The sequence below is a fragment of the Nomascus leucogenys genome, chromosome 18, assembly GCF_006542625.1.
Source record: "Nomascus leucogenys isolate Asia chromosome 18, Asia_NLE_v1, whole genome shotgun sequence".
NCBI lineage: Eukaryota > Metazoa > Chordata > Mammalia > Primates > Hylobatidae > Nomascus > Nomascus leucogenys.
In genome coordinates, this window is record NC_044398.1 from 92,402,077 (window position 1) to 92,427,630 (window position 25,554).

The following is a 25,554-nucleotide window of genomic DNA, read 5'->3' on the forward strand; positions in this document are numbered from 1 at the left end:
GTCTTACGGGGTGATTCAAGGACTCTTCAAGGGCTTTTTGATTTGACCCAGCTGCATCATATGCAGTGATTTTAGAACGAACCCCAGCGTGAGCTCTGTCGCTTTTAGATTTTTCCTCAATCTGAAGAAGAGCATTTGGACTGTGGTGTTTGAAAACATGCCTGTGTGTTCTGCAGTGAAGCCACACACTCACCCCTTTGGTTCTTTTCTAGGCTTTCTTATCTTCAGAGGCAGAAATGGCTTAAACAGGAGTTTCTACAATCGACTAAGCTTCCGACACAGCAGAATCCCACGGTCCCACAACCCGTTTGTTTTTTACGTGAAACAGGCCTCAGGGGAGAGGTTTGAGGGGTTTTTATTCTTAAAACGGCACATTTGTAGAGAATGCCCTTTATATATGTTCTAAAGAAAAGTGTACAAATACTCAATGATTAAAGTGTCTCTGAGAAAGTGGCTTTGGACCACACCAGCATCTGGTCCCTTTTTGCTGTGACCCGCCCCATCCTGGAGCTGGTCGGGTCTGGCTGGATGTGCTGCCCAGTGAGTGCCTCGCTCCGTAACTGCTTGGTCCTGAACAGCCTCTGGTTTCAGGAACTGATGAGGTTCTCTTCTTTTGACTGATGGACATTACAAAACTCTTGGATTCCTGGAAAACAAGACCACAGGCATAGAGTGCTAAATGGCTTGTCTACCCCTTGACAGCCCTGTCCTGTGCTGGGGAGGGCTGTGTTTTGACAGGGATGGAATCCTCTGGCTAGTTCCATAAAAAGCCGTGTCTGTGATGCCGAGTCTTTGAAAGTGACCGGAATACCTCACACTACCCATCTTGGTCATAACCAATGGCTGAGGCCTTCCTCACACCATCTATAGATGGAGGATTCTGGGAGTGCTGTTTCCTTACCCTTGACATTCTTCTAGGCAAGTAAAACCTAGCCACAAACTCAGAGACCACAGCTTTAACAAACACACCTCTGCCTTAACTCTGGAGCCTCTGATGGCTGCCACTGGCTGAATGTGGCCTGCACGTGGGTTTGGTCTGGCTCACCAAAGTTTTTATTTTTAATCTTTTTGAGACACGGTCTCACTCTGTTGCCCAGGCTGGAGTGCAGTGGCGCGATCTCGGCTCACTGCAACCTCCGCCTCCCAGGTTCAAGCGATTCTCCTGCCTCAGCCTCCTGAGTAGCTGGGACTACAGGCACACACCACCACACCCGGCTAATTTTCATATTTTTAGTAGAGACAGTGTTTCTCCATGTTAGCCAGGCTGGTCTCGAACTCCTCACCAGCCTCAAGTGATCTGCCTGCCTCCTCCACCCAAAGTGCTGGGATTCCAGGTGTGAGCCACTGCACCTGGCCTTTTTTTTTTATCAGTTACTTTTAAAAATGAACTACTTTATCGCTTTATTGGGATGTATTTCCTAAGCCATAAATTTCACCCTCACCATGTTCTTTAAACTATGAATTAATTCACAACACCCACACATTGAGAGGTTTCTCATGGACTCCTGGCTTCCTTGGCTATGGGGGCCACTCTGTGGTCATCACAGACCCCACCACCCACCCGTCCTTCCACACCCCCCACACCCTTGGCTCCTTTATGTTGCTTCCTGCCCCACAGGCATCTGCATTTAGTACTCATGGAAATACTTACTCTGAATTATACTTCTGTAGGCTAACGTGGCTGGGGAATCTGGGGCGTCAATGAAAAAAGACTGGCCTTTGTCACAGTTCTTACCTTAAAAATGAAACAAACGGAAGACAATTCAGTCCAAGAGGAAAACAGAGTGGCCACAAGATCTTGGGGCTGTTTCCGTGCTGGTGACAATGGGAAGATCTTGAGCCCGCTTCACTCATAATGAAGAACAAAGTAGAAAAGACCAGTGGGGTCTCAGGGACCTTCCTTCCAGCAGGGTCCCCAGCCAGCATTTCAGCTGGCTAAATAATCAGGTGGTGTACAGAAAATGCAGGTTCCAGGGCCCCACAGAGAACTGATTCAGCAGCTTCCAGATGGGCCCAGGAGTCTGCATTTTAAGAGATCAGCTTTTGAGCGAAAGGATCATGAATGCACATGGTTAAAAAAAGTACAGAATACAAAAGGATATGGCATGAAAGGCCAAGTCCGAAAAGGGCTACTAGTGTTCTAGGTGTTTTTCCAGAAAGATTATGTGCATATAAATGTGCACGCTCGCATGTGTGCACACACACATACACACACTCTCATATACCTAAAATACGAATGGGAGCACATGGCACACACATTCTGCCTGCTGCTTTGTCTGTGTATAATTTTATCTTCCAGGTCATCTGTGCTGGTGTCTATCGGTCTGCTAGTCTTTCCCTGCCATGTGGCCATTGTTCCAGTCCCCTCCTATGCACACCCGTTTCTCTAGGACCATGTTATCCCAGAGCCAGGTGGACAGGACACAAGGGGCTTGGGGTCATTGGGGGTGTTCTCGCCTCCAGTCTGCCCTGCCAGCCCCCAGTCATGGCTGGACCTGCCATCGGCTTGCTCTGCCCACTCCCCAGGCCCTGAGCTGCTGGAGAAACAGGCAAGTGACTGCACTGCCCATGGCCGGTCAACAGCCTCAGGTGAACCCCAGGAGGGGTTCCTACCTTGCACTCATCACTTCCTCAACTTCACTACTGTGTCACCCTGTGGGACAGGGAAGTCCAAGAAGACTGTGGGAAGGGGGTGGTGGGAGATGGGGAGCCCAGATGGCCCAGTGAGGCAGGAAAATAGGGTCTGCAGGCAGGGAACATAAGGCCAAATCGCACTTGAGCCGTAACAGGAAATGTCCTCTCCATAGGACGTATGCCGTAAATGACTTTGTAACTTTACTTCATCCTCTTTGTTTATTTAGGGCGTACCTCAAGTAGAGGGCATTTAAACACAAAAACTCTGTAATGGGGCCTTTGAGCCCCTATTCTCAGGACCGTTCTCCTCCCACACCGTGGAAGTTGACTTTCATTTTCTCTTTTTATTTTTTGAGACGGAGTCTCGCTCTGTCGCCCAGGCTGGAGTGCAGTGGCACGATCTCGGCTCACTGCAAGCTCTGCCTCCCGGGTTCACGCCATTCTCCTGCCTCAGCCTCTCCGAGAAGCTGGGACTACAGGCGCCCGCCACCACGCCCGGCTAATTTTTTTTTTGTATTTTTAGTAGAGACGGGGTTTCACCGTGGTCTCGAACTCCTGACCTCGTGATCCGCCCGCCTCGGCCTCCCAAAGTGCTGGGATTACAAGCGTGAGCCACCGCGCCTGGCCGACTTTCATTTTCAATAAATCCCTTCATTCCTTCCTTTCTTTGTGCGTTTTGTCCAATTTTTTGTTCCAGACACCAAAAACCTGGACACCCTCTGCCGTTAACACTGGGACCATGAGACCATGTGGAACTCGCTAGGGAGGCCCCTGAGTGCACGTTCGCTGGGCCAGACCTGGGAGGTTGGGGATCCCAGAATAGTCATGCTGGGGCTACTTTCTGTCCCTGACTTTCACCCAGGTCTCCCTTCCCCAGAGGGCTCCCCAGCCCCCACACACAAACATGCTCTAGCGTTTTCCCATCCTAACTCCATTTCCCCCTGGGCTCCCACCTCTCCAAGAACGGGCAGCATTATCAGAACAGCTGGTGTGAGCACAGCCCTGTTCCAAGAGATCCCAGGCATCCTCTCGCCCCACCCTGGCAGATCCCTCTCACTAGACACCACTGTCACTTGCATTTTACACACAGGGCCATCGAGGCTGACAGAGGGTAAATGACTAGCCCAAGTCCCACAGCTAGTGGTGGCGGAGCAGGGCTCTGAGGCCAGCCCTTCCTGTGATCCTCAGCACACGGGGGCCAGGACCCACAGCACCAGAGCACTGGCATCTGTAACTCTTTGCCACCATGTCCCCAGAGGAGACTGAAGTGCTGTCCTCATGCCTTCCTGTCTGTTCCTAGGAAGGTGGGTTTGCCTCCACTCTGTCCCCAGTGACCTTGCCAGATGCGTATCTGTCACTTGGCCCTCACACTCCACCCTCTTGGGTGTGTGACAGTGTTAACCACCCCTTCCTTTCTGGCACTCCCTGGCCTTGCTATCTGTGGTTTCCCCTCAAGGTGAGATTCTGCAATGTGCCATTTGACACATAGGACCATGCCCACTAGAAGGCACTTAATGTTCTCAGCTCAGAATGAGCCCCGCAGCTGTCACTGGCAGCGCCTCTGCTTTGAAATTAGCTCTTGTGAACCACCTGGAACTTTTGTTTCTTTGTGAAAAGTGGCCCTGAAAGGAAAGACCAGGGCCAATGCCAGGGCTTGGTGTGAGGGAGGTGGGAAGATGGCGGTTGGTGGCTCTTTGGAAGAAAAGCCCCATCAGGATCTAACAGCCCCAAGGTCACTTCCGGATCTGTCAGACAATGGCAAGGGCAGGCCTGTGGCTGGGCCCATGGACATATTTGGGTGGGTCAGCAAGCATGCCATTTTTTTTTTTTTTTTTTTTGGAGACAGGGTCTTGCTGTGTTGCCCAGGCTGGAGTGCAGCGGTGCGATCATGGCTCACTGAAACCTCAACCTCCCTGGGCTCAAGTGATCCTGCTAACTCAGCCTCCTGAGTAGCTGGGACCACAGGCACATGCCACCACACTGGGTGAATGGTTTTTCTTTTTTTTTTTTTTTTAGAGACGAGGTATCTTCCTGTGTTGCCCAGGCTAGAGCATGGTGTGTGTGTGTGTGTGTGTGTGTGTGTATTTAATGGAGTTAATTGCTATCATTTAGTAATCCGGAGACTTTGGGTAAGGATATAGATTTCTAGCTCTTCATTAAACCTTGGAAAATGTGGCAATTGTGATGGCCATAAGGACACACCTCTTGGATCTCTGACAGCAGCTGCCATGCTCCAAAATCCATCACCACGTTGGTGTTGAGGCAATGCCGCCCCCAGGCTGCTCCTAGCTAGTGACTGAGACGAGCATGGCACTCGGGCAGGCACGCTTCTGGGAGATGCAGCCCCTCTGATGGGTAAGTGGGCTCAGGAATGCCCTGGTGGCTGTGCCCAGCTTTCCTCGACAGCAGCCAAGACACTCCAGCAGACTGAGATGCTCCAACAGACAAATATTCCAGCAGACTGAGATGCTGAAAAGTAAAGTACACTTAGGTGCTCCAACAGGCTGAGATGCTCCAGTGGGCTGAGATGCTCCAGTGGGCTGAGATGCTCCAGTGGGCTGGGTTGCTCCAGTGGGCTGAGATGCTCCAGTGGGCTGGGATGCTCCAGTGGGCTGAGATGCTCCAGTGGGCTGGGATGCTCCAGTGGGCTGAGATGCTCCAGTGGGCTGAGATGCTCCAGTGGGCTGGGATGCTCCAGTGGGCTGGGATGCTCCCATGGGCTGAGATACTCCTGTGGGCCGGGATGCTCTTTCGGGCTGATAGGTTCCTTCCCCCGCTCCTTCATTGTGGGCTAACGCTCTCCCTTGTCATTTTCTCCCACAGATGTTTCCCCTGACAAATGTCCTGCCCACCAATCCCATCTCAGCAGAGCTGAACTGCGGCAGAGGTGCAGGCTGGCAGGAATGGATGTGCCCTGGGCTGCTGCAAGCTCCTGTCCCCAATCACATCCATTCATGCAGCCCAGCTGCCTCCAGGGGCCTCAGAGGGCAGCTCTCATCACCACTTCTGGCCACTGCAAAAGCTGCCTGGTGAGTGTTTTATAATGCTGGGGCAGGTTGAGAAAGCGGCTGTACTTTTCTGCATGTTGCTGGGGAAACCACATGGCAGAGAAGTATTGTGGGATGTGGGAATAAGGGAAAAAGCATTTGGGGACACAGCCTCCTGGGCACATGGGGTCTCTGGCATTCTCCCGGGCTGTTCCCATCTTCAGAGTGGCCCTCGCACGCCACCCCCTACCACTTCCTCGAGGCAGCCGTTCCCCAACACTGTCCTCCTGGCTCCCGCTTTCTGCACGGCCCCTTGGCAATCCTGTCCACGTCCTGTGGCTTCAAAACTCGACTGCGCGGACATGAACCACATTCTCCTGACGAACCCCAGAACCTGCTGACAACCTGAGCCCCCGAGCCCCTTAGCTGCAGCACCCCAGAGGGCCTGGCCTCCCTCTACCACCCCTGCTTCACTGTCTCTGAGGGACGGACCCTCCTCCAGGTGACTTGTACTGGCAGCAGGGCCAACCTCGACCCTCAGATGCCGTCACTTTCTCTCTTGTGTGTGTCCCTTCCTTTCTACACCAACGCTGTAACCCAGGGCCTCATCCTGAACCCCTATCCCAGGGCAGCCACCCCTGAGCCTCCTGTTCTCAGGCACATGACACTGACACTCACTGACACTGGCAGCCGTTTCCCACAGGCTCCCATTCTCCCCTTGCAGCCCTTCCCCAAGGCTCCCCACGTGGCCTCCACCCTCCCCACCTCCAGGCTCTCCACGGCCCCGCCCTCTCCCCAAGCACGCGGCCCCCACCGTCTCCTGGCCAGGCCATTCTTCACCCGCCCAGCCCCTTGCTCCCGTCCCGCACAGACACCTTGCACTGGCCTTGGTTCCCTGACAAATGGAGTAGAAGTTCTGAGGCATGGGTGCAGCCGGCACTCCTGGATCCTGGCCTCCCCTCCAGCCTTCTCTCTCTGTTCTCCCCTCAGACCTAAAGGCGAGTGCTGGATGCCCCACAGGAGCCCCACTGCAGGGCCCCAGTAACGGCGGCCCGCCTGGCTCCGCGGTCCTGGGGGACAGCAGCCTCCTGGGCGAGCAGCTTCGAGTGTAGGCCCTGCCCAGTGCCCCGCGGCGAGTGGGCGCCCGGGGGGAGTGTGGGTGGAGACGTGAACCCCCGTCCCTCCTTCAGTCCCAGGGCCACTCAGGGAGCGGGCATCTCTTGGGATCCTGGGGGACCCAGGTACTTAAGAAGAGCATTTTCTGGGAACTTGGCCCCTGCTCGCAGGCCAGTGATCCGCGTTCCCGTCTGTCCCGGTGTTGGAGACAAAGGGGCCTCATCTGTGCCGTGCTAGCTTCTCGGGGCGCAGGAGGCTGGGCCTCTTCCTGAGGGATTTTCACCTCAGGCTGCCTTCCTCTGTAACCCGGACACATGCCCATCCCCTGGAGCCGCCCCTCTATCGGGCGCCCTCCTCAGTCCCCTGCCACCACCACCCTCACCAACTTCTACCTCATTCTTCCAGGCCTCACCCCTCTGCCTGAGGCCTGCTTGCTCCCGCTACCTGCCCGCAGGGGTCTCGGCCTCTCTGCCGGTGGCCTCTTGGGGTGCCAGCTGGAGGGTGGGTCTGGCTCCAGCGCCCCATTGACCCTCCTCCTTCCAGTGCCCCTCTCCGTAGCCGCCCCCTGTTGTGCCTGACCCATGCCTGTGGGGCTGACTGAGGAGTGAGGTCCCGCCCCACGCCGGGGTCACCCACCTATGAGTGGATCCAGGGGCACTCTGCCGAGGAGAGGAACCTCCAGGTCCTGGCACATGAGCTCCGCGCCCCCAGTCGTGGGAGGGAATATCTGAGATTCTTTCTGCAAGGCAAATTCAAAGGGGAGGAAACATAATTTTTTTGCAGAATCACAAGGATGGACCACATTTTAAAGAAACTTACAAAAAAAAAAAAAAAGGCTTAGTTTGAATGTGGAACACTTAACACCTAAAGGACTTTCCTTTAGTCAGCAGAAAGGGATTTTAATTGTGATTCCACTTCCCAAAATGACAGGGAAAGCAGAAACAGTTTACAGAGCAGCCTTCCGATCACTTCCTCAACCATGACAGCAGGATCTTGTTGGGCTCGCCTGGCGGTCCCACGCGCCCTCACCTTGCACTTAGGACAGATGAAGCCACTCATGTTCTCCACCACCCCGATGATGGGCAGCTTCACCTTGTGGCAGAAGTTGATTTCTTTCCGGACATCCTGGAGTGACACCTCCTACCAAGGTAAAAAGACCAGTGATTCTAGCATCAAAGTGAGAGACAGGGAATGTCTGTGCAACCGAGGGGATGACTGCAATGCAGTGGATCTGCGATCATAAAGCCTTAGAGGTTTCTGCCCTGATAGGGTTCGGCTCTGTGTCCCCATCCAAATCTCAGCTCGAACTGTAATCCCCATCATCCCTACATCCCTACAGGAACAGGCAGTTCCTGGTGGGAGGTGATTGGATCATGGGGGCAGTTTCCCCCATGCTGTTCTCGTGATAGTGAGTTTTCACGAGATCTGATGGTTTTGTAAGTGTTTGACTGTTCCTCCTACACACTCTCTCTGTCACTGCTGCCACTGTGTAACATGTGCCTGCTCTGCCTTCCACCATGATTGTAAGTTTCTTGGGGCCTTCCCAGCCATGCGGAACTGTGAATCAATTAAACCTCTTTCCCTTATAAATTACCCAGTCTCGGGCAGTTCTTTATAGCAGTGTGAAAATGAACTAATACATGCCCTCTGCCACATCCATATTTATTTAGTGCCTACTAGTGCTAAGCCCTGTTTGTTTGAGGTGCTATTTACTTCTCACACAGCCAAATAGCAAGAAATCAACCTAAAAGAAATGACTTTTTTTTTAGAGACAGGATCTCACTGTTGCCCAGGCTGGAGTGCAGTGGCACAGTTATAGCTCACTGCAGCCTCGATCTCCTGGGCTCAGGCAATCCTCCTGCCTCAGCCTCCTGAGTAGCTGGGACTACAGGCATGTGCTACTCTGCCTGGCTAACTTTTTAATTTTTTGTAGAGATGGTTGTTGCCCAGACTGGTCTTAAGCTCCTGGTGTGAAGTGATCCTCCTGCCTTGGCCTCCCAAAGTGTTAGGGTTAGAGGCATGAGCCACTGTGCCTATCTGAAAATGACCTTTTAATGCATCTGCATGCTCCATGTCCCTATACTATACTATATTAAGCCAGAGTGTGCACTGTTTTCTAGACCAGAGCTTGGCAAACCCCAGCTTGGGGGCTGAATCTGGCTGGTTTTACAAAGTTCCTCTGGAACCAGCCATGCCCATCCCTCTAGGCACCGTCTGTGGCTGCTTCATGCCACAGTGGCACAGCTGAGGGGCTGGGACAGGGACCGTGGGGTCCACAACGCCTACTTACTATCTGGACCTTTACAGAAAAGTTTGCCGATCCCTGCCCTAGATAATTATAAACACAAACAACCGACTAAAAGGAAATAAGGAATACTGCCCAATGTGGACAACTTTGCATTTCCTTCTAAACTCTGAGTTTTTACAATGTGATTACTGTGTATAAACAACACCACTCAGTGGCTCCCTATTTTCCTCAGTTAATGTTATCACAGATCCCTGTGCCCAAGTCCTGCTGTGGCTTGTCACTGTCAGGTGTAGGGACTCCTTAGCACCTGGGGCTTCACCACTCACGTGAGCCCGAAAGGCTTGCAGCTTTGGGCCTGTTCTTTTCCTGAGATGCCTGTTTGGCTCTTGGCACTGAGGCTGGGATGCAGAGGAAGAGGCGTTCAGCTAGAAAGTCAATGGGCTGTGACTCAGTCTCTCATTTCTTTCTTTCTTTTTTTTTTTTGAGACAGAGTCTTGCTCTGTCACCCAGGCTGGAGTACAGTGGCGTGATCTCGGCTCACTGCAACCTCTGTCTCCCGGGTTCAAGCAATTCTCCTACCTCAGCCTCCCAAGTAGCTGGGATTACAGGTGCCCACCGCCACGCCTGGCTAATTTTTGTATTTTTTTGGTAGAGACAGGGTTTTGCCATGTTGGCCAGTCTGGTCTCGAACTCCTGACCTCAAGTGATCTGCCTGCCTTGGCCTCCCCAAGTGTTGGGATTACAGACATGAGCCACTGTGCCCAGCACCAACCACTTTTTAAAAATGTGACAGAAAACATTCCTAAGGACAAATCCACTTTCTCTCCACTGCCATCACCCAGGCCAGGCCATCCTCCCTCCAGTCCAGGGTCCCAGCTGGTGTCCTGCTCCTCCGTGCGCCCCCATGTCCCCTCTCTTGCAGGATGCCACAGTGGACACGAATCTTGCACCATTTTGTGACCCAGACACCCTTCCCATGGCCGCTGGGCCTGCCACTCCATTGGCTGTACCCTCATGCCGGTGTCCAGCACCTGTGTTCCTCAGGGAGCCACAGGGGCCACCAGGGAGGGCCAGGCCTTTTTACTGCCCTGGTGCCTGGCATGTCAGAGTCAGAGCTCAGTGAGTGCTGGATAAGGGTGAGACTGTGGGTAGTCCTGACTGACTGTGGCCAGTAAGATCAAATTAAACCTCCTTCGCTGGGCTTTCTTAAGTGTGGAGGAGAACGTCATGAAGAGAAGTCAAGCGTAACTGTGGAGATGGAGAAGAGCCCTTGGTTTCTCAGGCCCCCGAGATGGATAGCATCATGGTCCTGCCTGCAGTTGCTCTCTGCAGGGCTTACAGAGAGGAAACTTCCTATCGCTCTCCTCTCAGCTCGGGCTCACCATGGGCCTTGGGGCACAGCCACTAGGTGACTGCTACAGAGGGTCGCTGGGTGTCCCTAAGGAAGGAGCAAAGGCACCCAGTGGCTTATCCCGAAATCCCTATCTGCACCCAGCTGGTTCTGTTGAAAACTGGAGAGATTGCCTAAATCATTCCGCGATGTAAATGGAAAATCCACTGTAGGCTGGGGAACCTGACACATGGACACGGCAGGGCTGACGGGGCCAGGCAGCACAATATGAATTATAACTGCACTGGTGGTTTCCCTAGTTTCCTCAAGGAAAGTTCAAAAAGCATTCTTGACCCACTATTGTTTAATCCATGGACTAAAAAAAACAAATTGTTGAATGGGTGTCAGCTGCAAATGTCTAGACCAAAGATGAAGTTTTTCTTATTTTTATCTTTTGAGACAAGGCCTCACTCGGTTGCGCTGGCTGGACTGCAGTGGCGTGATCATGGCTCACTGCAACCTCCTTTCCCCGGGCTCAAATGATCCTCCTACCTCAGCCTCCCAAGTAGCTGGAACTACAGGCGCGAGCCACCATGCCTGGCTAATTTTAAAATATTTTTTGTAGAGATGGGGTTTTGCTATGTTGTTCAGGCTGGTCTCAAACTCATGGGCTCAAGTGATCCTCCCTTCTCAGCCTCCCAAAGTCCTGGGATTACAGGTGTGAATCATTGTGTCTGGCTGAAGTTTTTAACAAGAGTTTTCTGCAGATCCACATCGGATGCAGCTGTGGGACACACACTGGGAAGAGCCTTGGTGAGACCAGAGTATGAGAGGCAGGTGGGAGAGAAATCTCGCAGTGTGGAGCACAGTTTGGACCCAGCTCCAGCTGGGGGCTTGCTCACCTGGGGAGTGGTGATGATGACTGCTCCATCGATGTGTGCCGCGGCCAGGTACTGGACGACCGAGAGGTGTTCATCCGATGTCCCGGGTGGGGTGTCCACAATGAGGTAGTCAACATCTCCCCAGTCCACATCTCGGAGGAACTGCTTGATCATGCCTAGAAAGAGGAATCCACAGGGATGCTTACTTTTCCTTTCTTTTCTGTACTTTCAACTCCCTCTTTTTTTTTTAAAGGATGGGGTCTTGCTATGTTGCCCAGGTTGGCTCTGAACTCTCAGGCTCAAGCAATCCTCCCACCTCAGCCTCCCAAGTAGCTAGGACTATAGGTGGGTGCCACTGTGCCCAGCTCATGGAGAAGCATGATCTGATCTTTTTGTGCCTTTGGTCTATGCTGTAAATCAGTGGCTCTCAACTGAGAGTGAATTGCAATGCCTGGAGACATTTTGGGTTGTCGCAAAAACAGTAGGGGGTGCTACTGGCATCTTGTGGCTAGAGGCCAGGGACACTGTTTAACACCCTATGATGTAGAACATGGTCTACTCCTCCCCCAACAAAGATTTATCTGGCTCAAAATATCAATAGTGCTGAGGCTCAAGCTTACCCTGATAACACTTTCACATTATTACCTTAGTCTCAGTACCAGATCAACCTGCTGTTGATCTCACCTCTCTGACCCAAATAAGCCACTATAAAACCATGATAAAAATAACTTCAGGGTTCTATAGCTTTTTTTTTTGAGACAAAGTCTCGCTCTGTCACCCAGGCTGGAGTGCAGCAGCATGATCTCGGCTCACTGCAACCTCCGCCTCCTGGGTTCTCCTGCCTCAGCCTCTCGAGTAGCTGGGATTACAGGTATGTGTCACCGTGCTTGGCTAATTTTTTATGTTTTTGGTAGAGACAGGGTTTCACCATGTTGGCGAGGCTGGTCTTGAACTCCTGACCTCAGGTGATCTGCCTGCCTCGGCCTCCCAAAGTGCTAGGATTACAAGCGTGAGCCACCACACCCAGCCAGGGTTCTATAGCTTTTAAGGAGAGAAAAACTCACAGCAGATATTTATAATTATGTAATGGAAACTGGTATTTCTATTAGCTCTTTTCAACCAGTGAAGAAAGAGGCACTGGATGCTTAAAAATAAGAGACTGTGAAGTCCAGCAGGCTGAGACTGGCAGGACAGGGAGCAGATAAGGCCAAGAGCCACAGTGCTTGTGGGAGAATGTGAGAAACAAAAAGAGGCAGTGTGGCAAACCGTTTTTCTTGGGTCCCCTCCAGATAACAGCGTCATCAGGACTGCTGAGCAGGAAGCCCACTGACATCACCCCCAGGTTGTCTTCCAGGTACTGCAGAGGGAACAGGGGGAGGGCAAGACATGCTTTACTCAAAACCACACAGTGAGGCCCTCCCCCAGGTCTTCTGTTTGAGCTCTGACTGAAAAAAACATTTTCAGGACAAAACTACCATATGACCTATGAGTGTATTCACTCTTTGCTCCTAAATCATTTTTCGAAAAAAAAAAAAAGGGTACCATGTTGGGGGATTTGAAAGAGGCGCTGTATGTCCATGGGCTGCAATGACAGGGCAATGACAGGGAACTCAGCGAAAATAAGTAAATGTCATCTCCTTAACTTTTTTTTTTTTTTTTTTTTTGAGATGAAGTCCGGCTCTATTGCCCAGGCTGGAGTGCATGGTGCGATCTCGGCTTGCTGCAGCCTCTGCCTCCTGGGTTCAAGCAATTCTCCTGCCTCAGCCTCCCGAGTAGCCGGGATTACAGGTGCGTGCCACCATGCTCGGCTAATTTTTCTATCTTTAGTAGAGATGGGATTTTGCCATGTTGGCCAGGCTGGTCTCGAACTCGTGGCCTCAACTGATCTGCCTGGCTTGGCCCCCTGAAGTGCTGGGATTACAGGTGTGACCCACTGCACCCTGACTCCTTAACTCTCTTAACCAGAGATTTACAAACTATGGCCTTCAGGGCCAAATCTGGCCCACCATCTGTGTTTGTAAATAAAGTTTTATTGGAATACCGTCCTAGTTGTTCAGTTACATATTACTACTTTTGTGCTACGACAGCAGGGAAGGTAGGCCCACATGCTGAAAATCTTTACCGTCCCACACTTTACAGAAAAAGCCTGCCAATCACTGGTTTTAATCACATCCTCTGTGCCTTGAAAAGTACCCCAATAAATACCCATGGACCAACAAACCACAAACCCATTATGTACACACAACCACATACTACTGTGAAAATAGGGCAAAGAGGTGAAAACTCACCACTGGAGACCAGCCTGAGCCACTCTGGTGAACCTGTGTGAACATGAGCAATGATGTTCATTAGTAGAAATCATGTACTCTGGTCACATTTCATGCGCAGACAAATTGTATAAAGTAAGAAGATGGTTTTATAAAATATAATTCATTGTCTTACATGGTACCACGAAATTCCTAAAAGGAGGTGAACAGCTGGGGCGTGGGAAATAAAGATGCAACTCAACTCCCTTTGCGACCTAAGCTGGGTTATTTGGAAACTCTACTTGGGTGTCTAGATAGGGAACCAAAGTTACTCAAGTTCAAATATGATGTTGTGTCTAAGGTATTTTAAAAGAGTGATAAAAATCAGCTGGGGACTGATGAGAAAATGCAGGTACCTGTGGAGCAATGAGGTGGCTTTTGTAAAAGCACAGGAGTGAAGGGAATGAGCTCTCGCAAAACAGCTGATTCAGAACCTGTCCCGAATCAGCTCCAGCCGCTGCCCCCAAGGGCAAGGGCTGGGGGTCAAAGGGGAGCTCCCTGGGGCAACAAGATTCAGACCTCTTCCTCCCAGCAGGTGTCCAGCAGCACACAAAGTGCACACTGAAAGTTTAATTTTCTTGATGAAGCCTTACTTTTCTCAACAGATTTACTGAGACATGATTCATAGACAATACGACTCACCCACTGAATGAGTGGCTTTCTGTACAGTCACAAGCGTGCAACCATCACCACAATTTTATTTTTTATTTTTATTTTTGAGATGGGGTCTTGCCCTGTCGACCAGGCTGGAGTACAGTGGCGTGATCTTGATCACTGCAACCTCCACCTCCCAGGTTCAAGCGATTCTACTGCCTTAGCCTCCCAGGTAGCTGAGATTACAGGTGCCCGCGACCATGCCCAGCTAATTTTTGTATTTTCTGTAGAGGCAGGGTTTCACCATGTTGGCCACGCTGGTCTGAAACTCCTGACCTCAAGTGATCTGTCCGACTTGGCCTCCCAAAGTGTTGGGATTGCAGGTGTGAGCCCCTGTACCCAGTCACCACAATTTTAGAACGTTTGCATGACTCTTAAGAAGAATCCCTATACCCCTCAGCTGTCACCACCCCCCACAGTCTCTCTCACATCCTCCCAGCCTTAGGGGACCCCAATCCACTTTCCCTCACCGTGGACTGACCTACTCCGCACATTTCATGTACGTGGAATCATACAACATGTGGTCCTCTGTGACTGACTTCGAAGTTCTATTAAAAGAAACCCAGCCAGGTGCAGTGGCTCACACCTGTAATCCAAACACTTTGGGAGGCTGAGGCGGGAGGATCACCTGAGGTCAGGAGTTTGAGACCAGCCTGGTCAACATGGTGAAACCCCACCTCTACTAAAAATACAAAAAATAGCTGGACTTGGTGGCGTGTCTGTAATCCCAGCTATTCAAGAGGCTGAGGCAGGAGAATTGCTTGAGCCTGGGAGGCGGAGGTTGCGGTGAGCCGAGATCGCGCCACTGCACTCCAGCCTGGGCAACAAGAGCGAAACTCCGTCTCAAAAAAATAAATAAATAAAAATAAAATAACCCCCACAAAACCATTCATTCCTATTTATACTCGTTTGCTAAGTCCACTTGTCTTAAAAGAGGGGTAAACAGGATGATCCAATAGTGCAGGAGAAGAAAATGGGGAAACTTCTGTTTTCTTTTATTTTAAAATTTTCTGTTTCTATGAAATAATTCCGTGTGATGACAGTAGCTTATACCCTCACTGGGGCGTGTGCTACCAAATCCATTGGGGTATGTGACTAAGCCTTAAGGGATGCCATCGCTCTCCTTCCCTACTCCTTCGGAAGCAAACCCCAAGGCCTTAGAAGTGCCTGCAAGGCCTGGCCCCATCTGCCTCGGGCCACCCTCCAGCCCCTGCAGTCACTCCACTGAGGACACAAGGACACTTTGCGTCAGTGGCCCATGCAGTTGCTCCCTTAGCCCAGAAAGCTCTTCCCCCAGCTCTCCCCTCCCGTCACCCTCTGCTCAAATGCCATCCCTCAGTGAGGGCACCTTTGATCACCCCTCAGCCCCTCTGACCCTTCCCTACTGTCTATCTCCTCACTCTGGGTTGGTTTCACATTATCTAGCACCTGCCTTCTCCCACCCAGACAGGGGTCTTCACGGACCTTGTTCATCACTGCATCTGCAGAACAGGATTAATGCATTCCTGGCACTAATTAAAGAAAGAACCAATCTTGAGACTCTTGGGACATCCCAGCACCCCCAGCCCCAGCTTCCATGCACTGCCCTTGCGGGAATCCTCTCCTGGAGGGCTTCTTGCTAGCAAGAAAAGGCCAGCAACTACATAGACTGCTACAGCCCTGCCCCCAGCCCACATCGCTCACCCGCCCTGCAGTCTCAGTTCCCCAGGGGAGACCACAAGGGCAGAAACATTCCCTTGCTTCCAGGGTACAGACCCCTAGCAAGCCCTGGTCTAATGTTCCCAGTCAGAGCTAAATTTCCGTGTCTTACTTCTGCATTTCACTGGCTGTTTCCCTTCCCCTCTGAGGAGGCATCGAAACCAATACTTCTCCAATGGTGTAGACAGACTTCATATACAATCCCGCCCCTCCCCCACCAAGACTCGCAGTTGTTGTTAAAAGTAGACAGATGGACCACTGAGCATGTATCTGAGCTCCTCATGTCCACATAAACATTTACGGGCCAGGTGCGGTGGCTCACGCCTGTAATCCTAGCACTTTGGGAGGCTGAGGCAGGCGATCACTAGAGGTTAGGGGGTAGAGCCCAGCCTGGCCAACACAGTGAAACCCCGTCTCTACCAAAAATACAAAAATTAGCTGAGCGTGGTGGCACGCCCCTGTAGTCCCAGCTACTCGGGAGGCTGAGCACAAGAATTGCTTGAACCCAGGAGGTGGAGGTTGCAGTGAGCTGAGGTCGCACCACTGCACTCCAGCCGGGGTGATAGAGTGAGACCTTGTCTCAAAAACAACAAAACAAAACAACAACAACAAAAAAACCTTTATGGGCTCTGCATGCCTCTCTGTTGAGGTTTGACAGTTCAGTGCTACAGAGTTTGCCTTAAGAGGATAATTTCCTGAGTTCTGTAACCGGCTATTACCTGCTCTCCTTCCAATCCCATTATCTTGGGAATCGACGGCCCACATATATCGATGTCTAGAAGAGCAATCTGGGGAACAAGAAGAGACCAAAGCGGTTATATAACTGAATGCACACACTCCAGATACGCACAACTGGGAGGGGAGCGGGGTTAGAGGAAAAGGACAGGGGAGAAGACAGAAACTGGGTCAAACTTGGAGCCATCAGATTCTCCTGAGGGAGAGTCCTAATGCTGATCTCAAGGTTCATGAACACTGATGCCCCCATTCCCCTACCCCTCGGCCGGGCTGAGCTCCTCAAGGGTGATCTACAGACCTGGCTGTCAGGTCACTTGGAGGCTCGGGCTCAGACCTTGTTTACTGAGCCTTGGTTGGAGGAGACAGGGAAAGGGGCCTAGCGCCTTTCTGGCTTGTGTGAGACAATGGATGGAACAGCCAAGAGACAGCTATGTTGGAGCCACCCTAAACAGCTCTCTTTTGCTCACCCCCTCACCAAGTCTTGGTCTCTGCATCTAAAATTTTTCTCAAACTCATCCTACCTTGTTCAGGACTCTCAGATACAAGCCAAGTCTAGCCTATTTAAGCAGAATATGAATGTATTAAAAAAATATTGGGGGCTGGGCGCAGTAGCTCACGCCTGTAATCCCAGCACTTTGGGAGGCTGAGGCAGCCATGTGCCTAGAAGGTAAGTATCATTATCTCTGGTTTACAGAGGAGGAAACTGAGGTTCAGAGGGGACCAGTTCAATAAGCAGGGAACAGAGCTGGGACATAAACTGAGGTCTTTCGGCCCCAACTGGGGCTCTTTCCAGTACACGACGGGCCTGCTGTGGAGGACCAGAGTGGAGCCTCTAGCTGAACCCTGACCAAGCCCTGTTTTCCTTTGATCCTGAAGGTGAATGATGGTTTAGGCTAAACTTTCAAAACAGAAACTTAAAGTAAGATGGAAACCTGGAAAAGCTCTTTACTTGTGACTCAGGTGCAGCTTCAGGCGACCCCTTCCACCCCAAGCCTTCCCCTCTGATACAGGAGGTCTGAGGCGGCCTTCAGGAACCTTCTGAGAACAGGGCTAGTATTCATCTTGAAAGCTGCAATGACGCGGATCCAAAGTGCTGCACCTCTGGGTTACTTTTTAACTTGCTCCGAATTAGTTTCTTGCCTCTTTCTTCAATCCTCTCAACAAACCCAGCCTCCTACTTCCTCAGCACCCAGCGCTGCCTCAAACGTGTGCATGGGAAAACGCCATCCACAGACCAGCGCTGGCCTCAGGCGCCCTCTATGGGGCCATCTGAGGAGAACAGCAGAACGACATCATCGGAAAACCTGACTTTCTCTCTCTGGACCTTGATACATGGGACTGATGTGTCAATGATCCACGGGGAAATGACACTATCACTATGACTGTGATACAGACTTTCCTCGATACTCTCAGGTTTCTAGCGACTCTGTCTCCATGCCCTTCCTTCAGGGAACAATTTAATCAATTCCCTTTAGAGGAATTTCACTGCCTTGGGGAGTGAATCTTGAGCGAAATGATGTAAGGATATGAGAAGCAGATCTAGCGCACTCACTCACTCCCGTGGCAGGCCTGGGAGGCTGTTGACAAGCTCCTGCTACCCAGATGGCCAGGACGGCCCTGGGTCCTGTCTGTTCAGACTTCCTGTTGATCCTATTACTACCCCCAAATCTGTCCAATTAATTTTGCTTAGGTTAGGCCAGAAAAGCAAAGTTGAGAGCAACGCGCCTGCGTTCCTCCCAGCAGGACCTCTGCACCTACGTTTGCAGCTGATGGGAAGAGGCTGTGTTTGCTGCAGAGGTGGAGACGCTGCAGGGCTGTTGGGACCCAAAGCGTCTCCTTTAATCAGCATCCCAAACTGCCCCGATGAGGAGGGTAGGGGAAGAGGGATTTAGTCCTAACTTTTAGTCCTTGCATGAGTTGCTTCTGCTTTCTAAGCCTTGGCTGTCTGGGCTTCTGATCTGCGAGACGAGTGCTCCGGGGTCATCAAGGCCCCTCCCAGCTCTGCAGTCCCAAGACCCAGAGGAGGGCCTCGCACACTCAGTGTGCTGACCCGAGTGCTGACCTAGGTTGGAGGAGACAGGGAAAGGGGCCTAGCGCCTTTTTGGCTTGTGTGACAGAATGGATGGAACAGCCAAGAGACAGCTATGTTGGAGCCACCCTAAACAGCTCTCTTTTGCTCACCCCCTCACCAAGTCAGCACCTAGTGCTGACCTTGTAATGATAGTTTGCCTTTCAGATCACAAAGATCATAAATGTTTAATTTATGGTGGCTGGGTGCGGTGGCTCACGCCTGTAATCTCAGCACTTTGGGAGGTTGAGGCAGGCGGATCACCTGAGGTCAGGAGTTCAAGACTAGCCTGGCAAACATAGTGAAACCCTGTCTCTACTAAAAATACAAAGATTAGCTGGGTGTGGTGGCACGCGCCTGTAATCCCAGCTACTCCGGAGGCTGAGGCAGAACTGCTTGAGCCCGGGAGGCGAAGGTTGCAGTGAGCTGAGATCACGCCACTGCACTCCAGCCTGGGCAACAGAACGACACTCCGTCTCAAAAAAACAAACAAAACAAGTTTAATTTATGGAAGTTGGTGACTTGTTATTTATTGATTGTTTTTGAGGTAGGGTCTCACTCTGTTGCCCAGGCTGGAGTGCAGTGGCGCAATCACGGCTCACTGCAGCCTTGACTTCCCAGGCTCAAGTGATCCTCCTACCTCAGTCTCCTGAGTAGCTGGGACTACAGGTGCTCACCACCACGCCTGGCTAACTTTTTTTATGTTTTATTTTTTGTAGAGACAGGGGCCTCACTTTGTAGCCCAGGCTGGGAGTCGGTGACTTTTGCAGTGGAAGACAGTGTGCGACTCTTGGCTGTGTCATGGCTCAGGCTTATGCTACAGAGGCTCCTTCTGCCTTCACCACAACTTACACACTCCCTGGGCAGCCGGTGACTCGTCAGGGGTGTTTTGTAATTCTACTCTGTCTTGAGCCAAGGCCCTTTGTGCCAATGAGATGACAGGCACCTGCCTGCCTCAAGCGCTAACATGGAATGGTCTTGCATAGAGTTAGAGCCAAGCGTCCACCAGATGGCAGGCAGAAAAGGGTCAGGACATGTCCCACCATCCTGCTGGATTTAGGGCAGGGAGAAATCTGTGCTGCTTGACTTTAATCAAGATATATTCAGCATTTTCCATGTGTTGACACTTTGCAGATAGTGATGTCACTGTCATGAGTATGTCTGCCTGGGGAAAACACACTTTCCTAAATGCTGACTTCTTTTTTTTTTTAAACCACCGCTGCATAAATAGAGCTGATCTAGACATCTTTCCACACTGAATGGTGTGCTTTCCTTCTATATATTGCAAAGTCTAGACAGGCATGCAGCAAAGACTTCAGAACGTAATTACATGACAGTGAATGATATAAACAGTTGTCTACTCACAAGTGGTTACTTGCAAGTGGTGAGATGAAAGCCCATCTCCAGTGAGCTGTTCAGGAATATTCCTGACAGCTTCAAAAAGCGAAGATTATTCTAAACGATACAGACACTCTGAGAAGGCAGATTTCTTGGCCAGCCCACTAGGCCAATACAGATTTGACCCTCAAATGGCAAGAGATTGCTGACTAACAGAATGATGAATCAACAAGTGTGTATCTGTGTGTGTGTGTGTGTATCTATATACTTTTTTTTTTTTAAACAGAGTCTTGGTCTGTCACCCAGGCTGGAGTGCAGTGGGGCAATCTTGGCCCACCGCAACCTCTGCCTCCTGGGTTCAAACGATTCTCGTGCCTCAGCCTCCCGAGTAGCTAAGACAACAGGTGCGTACCACCACACCCAGCTAATTTTTGTATTTTTTAGTGGAGACAGGGTTTCACCATGTTGGCCGGGCTGGTCTCGAACTCCTGACCTCAAGTGATCCGCCTGCCTCAGCCTCCCAAAGTGATGTGATTGCAGGTGTGAGCCACCATGCCCGGCCTAACAAGTGTATTTTGAATCTGCCCAGTACTATACCTTGGGTAGGCTACAAACTCATCTCTAAGGCAGATGTAATCATCATCCCTTCATATCCAGTGAGTGAAATAAAGTAATAAAAATGGCGGCCATCACAGACATCTACTGAGCATTTACTATTCGTCAGGCCCCATGCTAAGTGCTTTACATGTGCCATCTCACTCAGTCCTCGGAGTCCCATTTTATAGATGAGAAAACGGAGGCAGAGTAAGCCTGGTAACTTGCCCAAGGTCACAGCAGTGGTGTAGAAGGAGCTGGGACCTGAGTTTGGGCTGTCTGACTCCAGAGTGTGTGTTCTTAGCGACCCACAACCCCTTTTATTAAAGTTGAGATCCAGAGGGCAGCAGTGGGTAATTTGAGTTTTCATGCTCGTCTGTATACATGGGTGGAAATGAATAAACTCGTGTAAGGGCCAGCAAACATTTTCCACAAGGGCCAATAAAAAATATATTATTAGGTTTTGTGGGCAAAATCAAGGATCATATGTAGGTACTTAGGTACTAATTTAAAAATTGCAATTTTAGGCCAGGCGCGGTGGTTCATGCCTATAATCTCAGCACTTTGGGAGGCCGAGGCTGAAGTTCAAGACTAGCCTGGGCAACGTGGCAAAACCCCACCTCTACAAAAAACACAAAAAGTAGCTGGGCATGGTGGCAAGCACCCGTAGTCCCAGGTACTTGGGAGGCTGAGGTGGGAGGATAGCTTGATGAGCCCAGGAAGTAGAGGTTGCAATGAGTCCTGATCATAGCAGTGCACTTCAGCCTGGGTGACAGAGTGAGATCCTGTCTCAAACAAACAAAAAACATTTCAAAAATGTGAACATTCTTAGTTCACAGGCCATAAAGATAGGAGATGGGCTGGATTTGGCCCACTGGCTATAGTTTGCAGGTCCCCGGCTTAGAGAAAAGCAAAAAGGGGTTAATAAAGAGGAAAAAGAAGCGTGAACGTAATGTAACAAACTATCCACATGTAAGGAGAGATATACATCTGCTAGCCATTTTCTTGGCTATGGAATCCAATGAAATGCTTCATTTGACTACTGGGCATTTCTTTGCTCTCTGCAGGATTGAGATTCCAAAGAGGCCAATTCAACTTAGTCTAAGGAATCTTTTTTTTTTTCTTTGACAGTCTCATTCTGTTGCCCAAGCTGGAGTACACTGGTACAATCTTGACTCACTGCAACCTCTGCCTCCTGGGCTCAAGCGATTCTCATGGCTCATCCTCGCGAACAGCTGGGATTACAAGCCTGCGCTACCACGCCCAGCTAATATTTTGTATTTTTAGTAGAGACAAGGTTTTGCCATGTTGGCCAGGCTGATCTCAAACTCCTGGTCTCAAGTGATCTGCCCGCCTTGGCCTCCCAAAGTGCTGGGATTACAGGCATGAACCACTGCGCCTGGCCTAGGACTCAGTTATTTAGTAGCCATCATGACCCTCAGACAAAACGAGCATCTCCCAGTGGTTCCGGAGGTCTCACCTGTGTGTTTTCATCCTCTGCTAGGCCATGGGCAAGGTGGGCGCTGAATGTGCTTTTCCCAACACCGCCTTTCCCGGACAATACCAAGATTTTGTGTTTTACGGTCTTCATTTTCTCTTTGATTTCCTCTATAGCTGCAAAGAAAACCAAAGTTCAGGGGATGAGGTCCCTGACCAAACTTCGAATGTCATTCTTCCAGTCAACTAGAAAGAGCTAAGTCCTAATCCTAGTCCTGGGGCTGTTTAAAACGATCCTCCGAAATACCTCTTAGACAATGGTAGAAATAAGTGCTAGGAAGAAAATAAGGCTATTATCACACTTGAAGGTGTCTCATTTATTGGTTTACATGTTTGTCTCCCCCAACTAGAACATACTCTCCACAAAGGTAGGAACTGTCTGAAGCTTTCAGTGCTGTATTCCCAGCTCCAGAAGAGAACTTTGCACACAGGAATGGCCCCCAACTTGGGGACAAAATCCCCCAGAGACATTTGGTAATGTCTGGAGATGCTTTTCTTTTTCTTTTTTTTTTTTTTTTTGAGACAGAGTCTTGCTCTGTCGCCCAGGATGGAGTGCAGTGGCGTGATCTTGGCTCACTGCAACCCTGCCTCCTGGGTTCAAGCGATTCTCCTGCCTCAGCCTCCCAAGTAGCTGGGATTACAGGTGCCTGCCACCATGCCCGGCTAATTTTTGTATTTTTAATAGAGACGGTGTTTCTCTATGTTGGCCAGGCTAGTCTCGAACTTCCAACCTCAAGTGATCCACCCACCTTGGCCTCCCAAAGTGTTGGAATTACAGGCATGAGCCACCACGCCCAGCCTGGAGATACTTTTCATTATCACAGGAGAGGTACTGCTGGCATTTGATGGGTACAGGCCAGGGATTGTGCTAAATGTCCTACAATGCACCGGACAGCCCCCCACAACAAAGAGTGATCCTGCCCCAAATGTCACCAGTGCTGAGGTTGAGAAACTCTGATAGACAGCGGGCACATACTAAGTATCTGCCAATGAAACTATCTTATTTCAAATCCTTAAAACAATACACGAGGTATAAAGGAAATTAAAAAGTCTCATGACTGGCCAAACTCAAGTGAAAGTTAAGCCTGGAAACCTCCCAACACTGCTGTCCTCCTCCCCATCAACAGACAGCTGTTACTTCCCAACTCTGTGTCAAAGCATTCTACATTAACCAGACCCCCGCGAAAGGCCAAAGGCCCCATGCATCTCCATCGTGGGATGACTGCCCTCACAAGCTGCTCCTAAGGAACTTCTTTGCTGGCCCCTAAATCTTTGAAGATGAGTATCCTCCCATAAACAAGGACATGTCAACTTTAACTTTAGGACTGTAACCTCAGTCTAACTCCTTCCCTATTACTGATGTCTGTTAAACATCACACTGACAATGTCCATTACAAGCTTATCTTCCCACATGCCAAACAAAGACGGGGTGAGATCCGTCCTTCCTCTCCTACCCTGAGACGTCTGCCTAATTAATTCTTCCTTTACTCCCTCTTTTGAATGTTTATTTTCTGTATAGTGTAGATATACTGGGCACAAATTAAAACCTCACAAGAATGTAACTACCTGCCTCAAGGCCTACTGCACTTTTTCCTGCATGCTTTTTCCCCTTTTAACGAAATATATAAACACAAGCCTTCTGGAACCTCTCCAGGGAGCACAGGCCACAGATGTTTCTGTCACCTGTATTTTCCAGGGCACGCCCTCAAGCCCTGGCCCAATAAACCTCCACTGAGACTCGGTTCAGTCTCTCCCTTGGATTGACAGAGGTAACTATTTTTCTCTTCATTATTATTATTTTTTTCTTTGAGACAGGGTCTTACTCTGTCACTCAGGCTGGAGTGCAGTGGCATGATCTCAGCTCACTGCAACATCCACCTCCTGGGTTCAAGTGATCCTCCCACCTCAGCCTCGAGAGCGGGCATGCACCACCACACTGGCTAATTTTTGTATTTTTAGTAGAGACAGGTTTTACCATGTTGGCCAGGCTGGTCTCGAACTCCTGACCTCAAGTGATCCATCCACCCGCCTCAGCCTCCCAAAGTGCTGGGATTACAGGCGTGAGCCACTGCAACTGGCCTGTCTCCATTTTTGATGAGGAACCAGAAGCTCAGAGAGGTTAGGACTGTTGCTGAAGGTCACACCGCATGGACCCAAGAATCAAATCCAAGTCTCTGTCTGAACTCCTTCAAGATTCTCCCCCTTTGCCAGGTGCAGTGGCTCGCGCCTGTAATCCCAGCACTTTGGGAGGCCCAGGCAGATGCATCACCTGAGGTCTGGAGTTCGAGACCAACCTGGCCAACATGGTGAAACTCTGTTTCTACTAAAAATATAAAAATTAGCCAGCTGTGGTGGCAGGCGCCTGTAGTCCCAGGTACTCGGGAGACTGAGGCACGAGAATCGCTTGAACCCGAGAGGTGAAGATTGCAGTGAGCCGAGATCGCGCCACTGCACTCCGGTCTGGGCTACACAGCAAGACTCTGTCTAAAAAAAAAGGGGAAAAAAAAGAAAAAAAATTCTTGTCCTTCTGCCTCCTGCTTTTTAAGGTCCTTCTGAGCAGGCTCCCTGGGTCCTCTCATCCTGGAATCTGTGCTTCACAGCACTTAAAGCTGTGGTGGTTTAGGTGCTAGCTCACGTGTTTGTTTCCCCTATAAAGCTAAACTCCACTAGCGCAGTGACCACGCCTGATCCCCAGCTGTGTCCCCAGGACAGCACCATACCTACGAGGCGATCAACACATTTCTGTTGAATGAATGGGAGAATCACTCCTCAAAAGGAAGAAAATTGTGTCAAGAAAATAGCTGGCAGAGGCAGGATGTAAGTCCGAAGACTCCCCGACTTCGAAGCTTATCCCATTTTCTCTGCGGTCGGTTACTGTCACTCAAACCTCTGGCCCCGACCCTCTTAATTAATGTCCTTTTTCGACTCCGCGCCGGTCAGTCTCCACCCTCCATCCGCGCCAGGTCCTTCGCGCTCGCCTTCCAAAGGCCTCCTTCCTGTCAGTCATTCCAAGCTCCTCCCTCACCCTGCCCACTTCCCACGCCCCGCCCCCTCTGGGCCCCACCCCTCTCCGAATACAATACCTTCTAGCCCGCCCCTGTCACTGATTCTGCAGATCCCGCCCCCTCCCCCCACGTCCCGCCTTTTCCGGGCCTGCGCCTCTCAGTTCCTGTTGAGGCCTTGCCCTTTTCTCACCCGGGTCTGGAGTGGCCCCCGCTCCAGAAGCGCACAGCCGCTGGTTGGGGCATCCCTGACATGAAGCCCCTCTGCCCGCCTGGGCGCTGTCGGCCCCTGGACAGTCTGCGCAGAGACAAGACCACAGTTAGAGCAGCTCGCGACACTTTCGCCCCGCCACCCACGCCCCCTCCGCGAGCTCACCGTGAGGCACCTCCTCCATTCCGTCGCCTTTGCCGCCTTCGTGGTCACCGGAACCCGCTGTCGTGCATTTCCGCCTGTGGGCACAATCTG

At 50.8% G+C, this 25,554-nt stretch overlaps 2 protein-coding genes across 5 annotated transcripts in view; one reads left to right on the forward strand and one right to left on the reverse strand.

Moving 5' to 3' along the window:
- Positions 1-464, forward strand: part of TVP23A (trans-golgi network vesicle protein 23 homolog A) — a 50,027-nt gene extending 49,563 nt beyond the window's left edge. The window contains exon 8 of the mRNA XM_030798244.1: positions 213-464. The gene's annotated coding sequence lies outside the window, so the exon portion shown is untranslated. The remainder of the gene's footprint in view (positions 1-212) is intronic.
- Positions 340-25,554, reverse strand: NUBP1 (nucleotide binding protein 1). Of its 4 annotated transcripts, XM_003269272.4 has the most exons (11): positions 25,465-25,530; positions 25,282-25,386; positions 22,070-22,203; positions 16,574-16,642; positions 13,485-13,517; positions 12,463-12,553; positions 11,218-11,372; positions 7,767-7,877; positions 7,374-7,476; positions 1,652-1,735; positions 340-646 (listed from the first exon to the last, which is right to left on the reverse strand). In XM_003269272.4, exons 1-11 carry the CDS (start codon positions 25,481-25,483, stop codon positions 588-590), a joined length of 963 nt encoding a protein of 320 aa, XP_003269320.1. In that variant the 5' UTR covers positions 25,484-25,530; the 3' UTR covers positions 340-587. The 4 variants fall into 4 exon arrangements, with proteins under 4 accessions (XP_003269320.1, XP_003269321.1, XP_030654102.1 ...); XM_003269273.2 differs by lacking the exon at positions 13,485-13,517 and having other exon boundaries at positions 25,465-25,554; XM_030798242.1 differs by lacking the exons at positions 25,282-25,386; positions 25,465-25,530 and adding an exon at positions 24,807-25,115.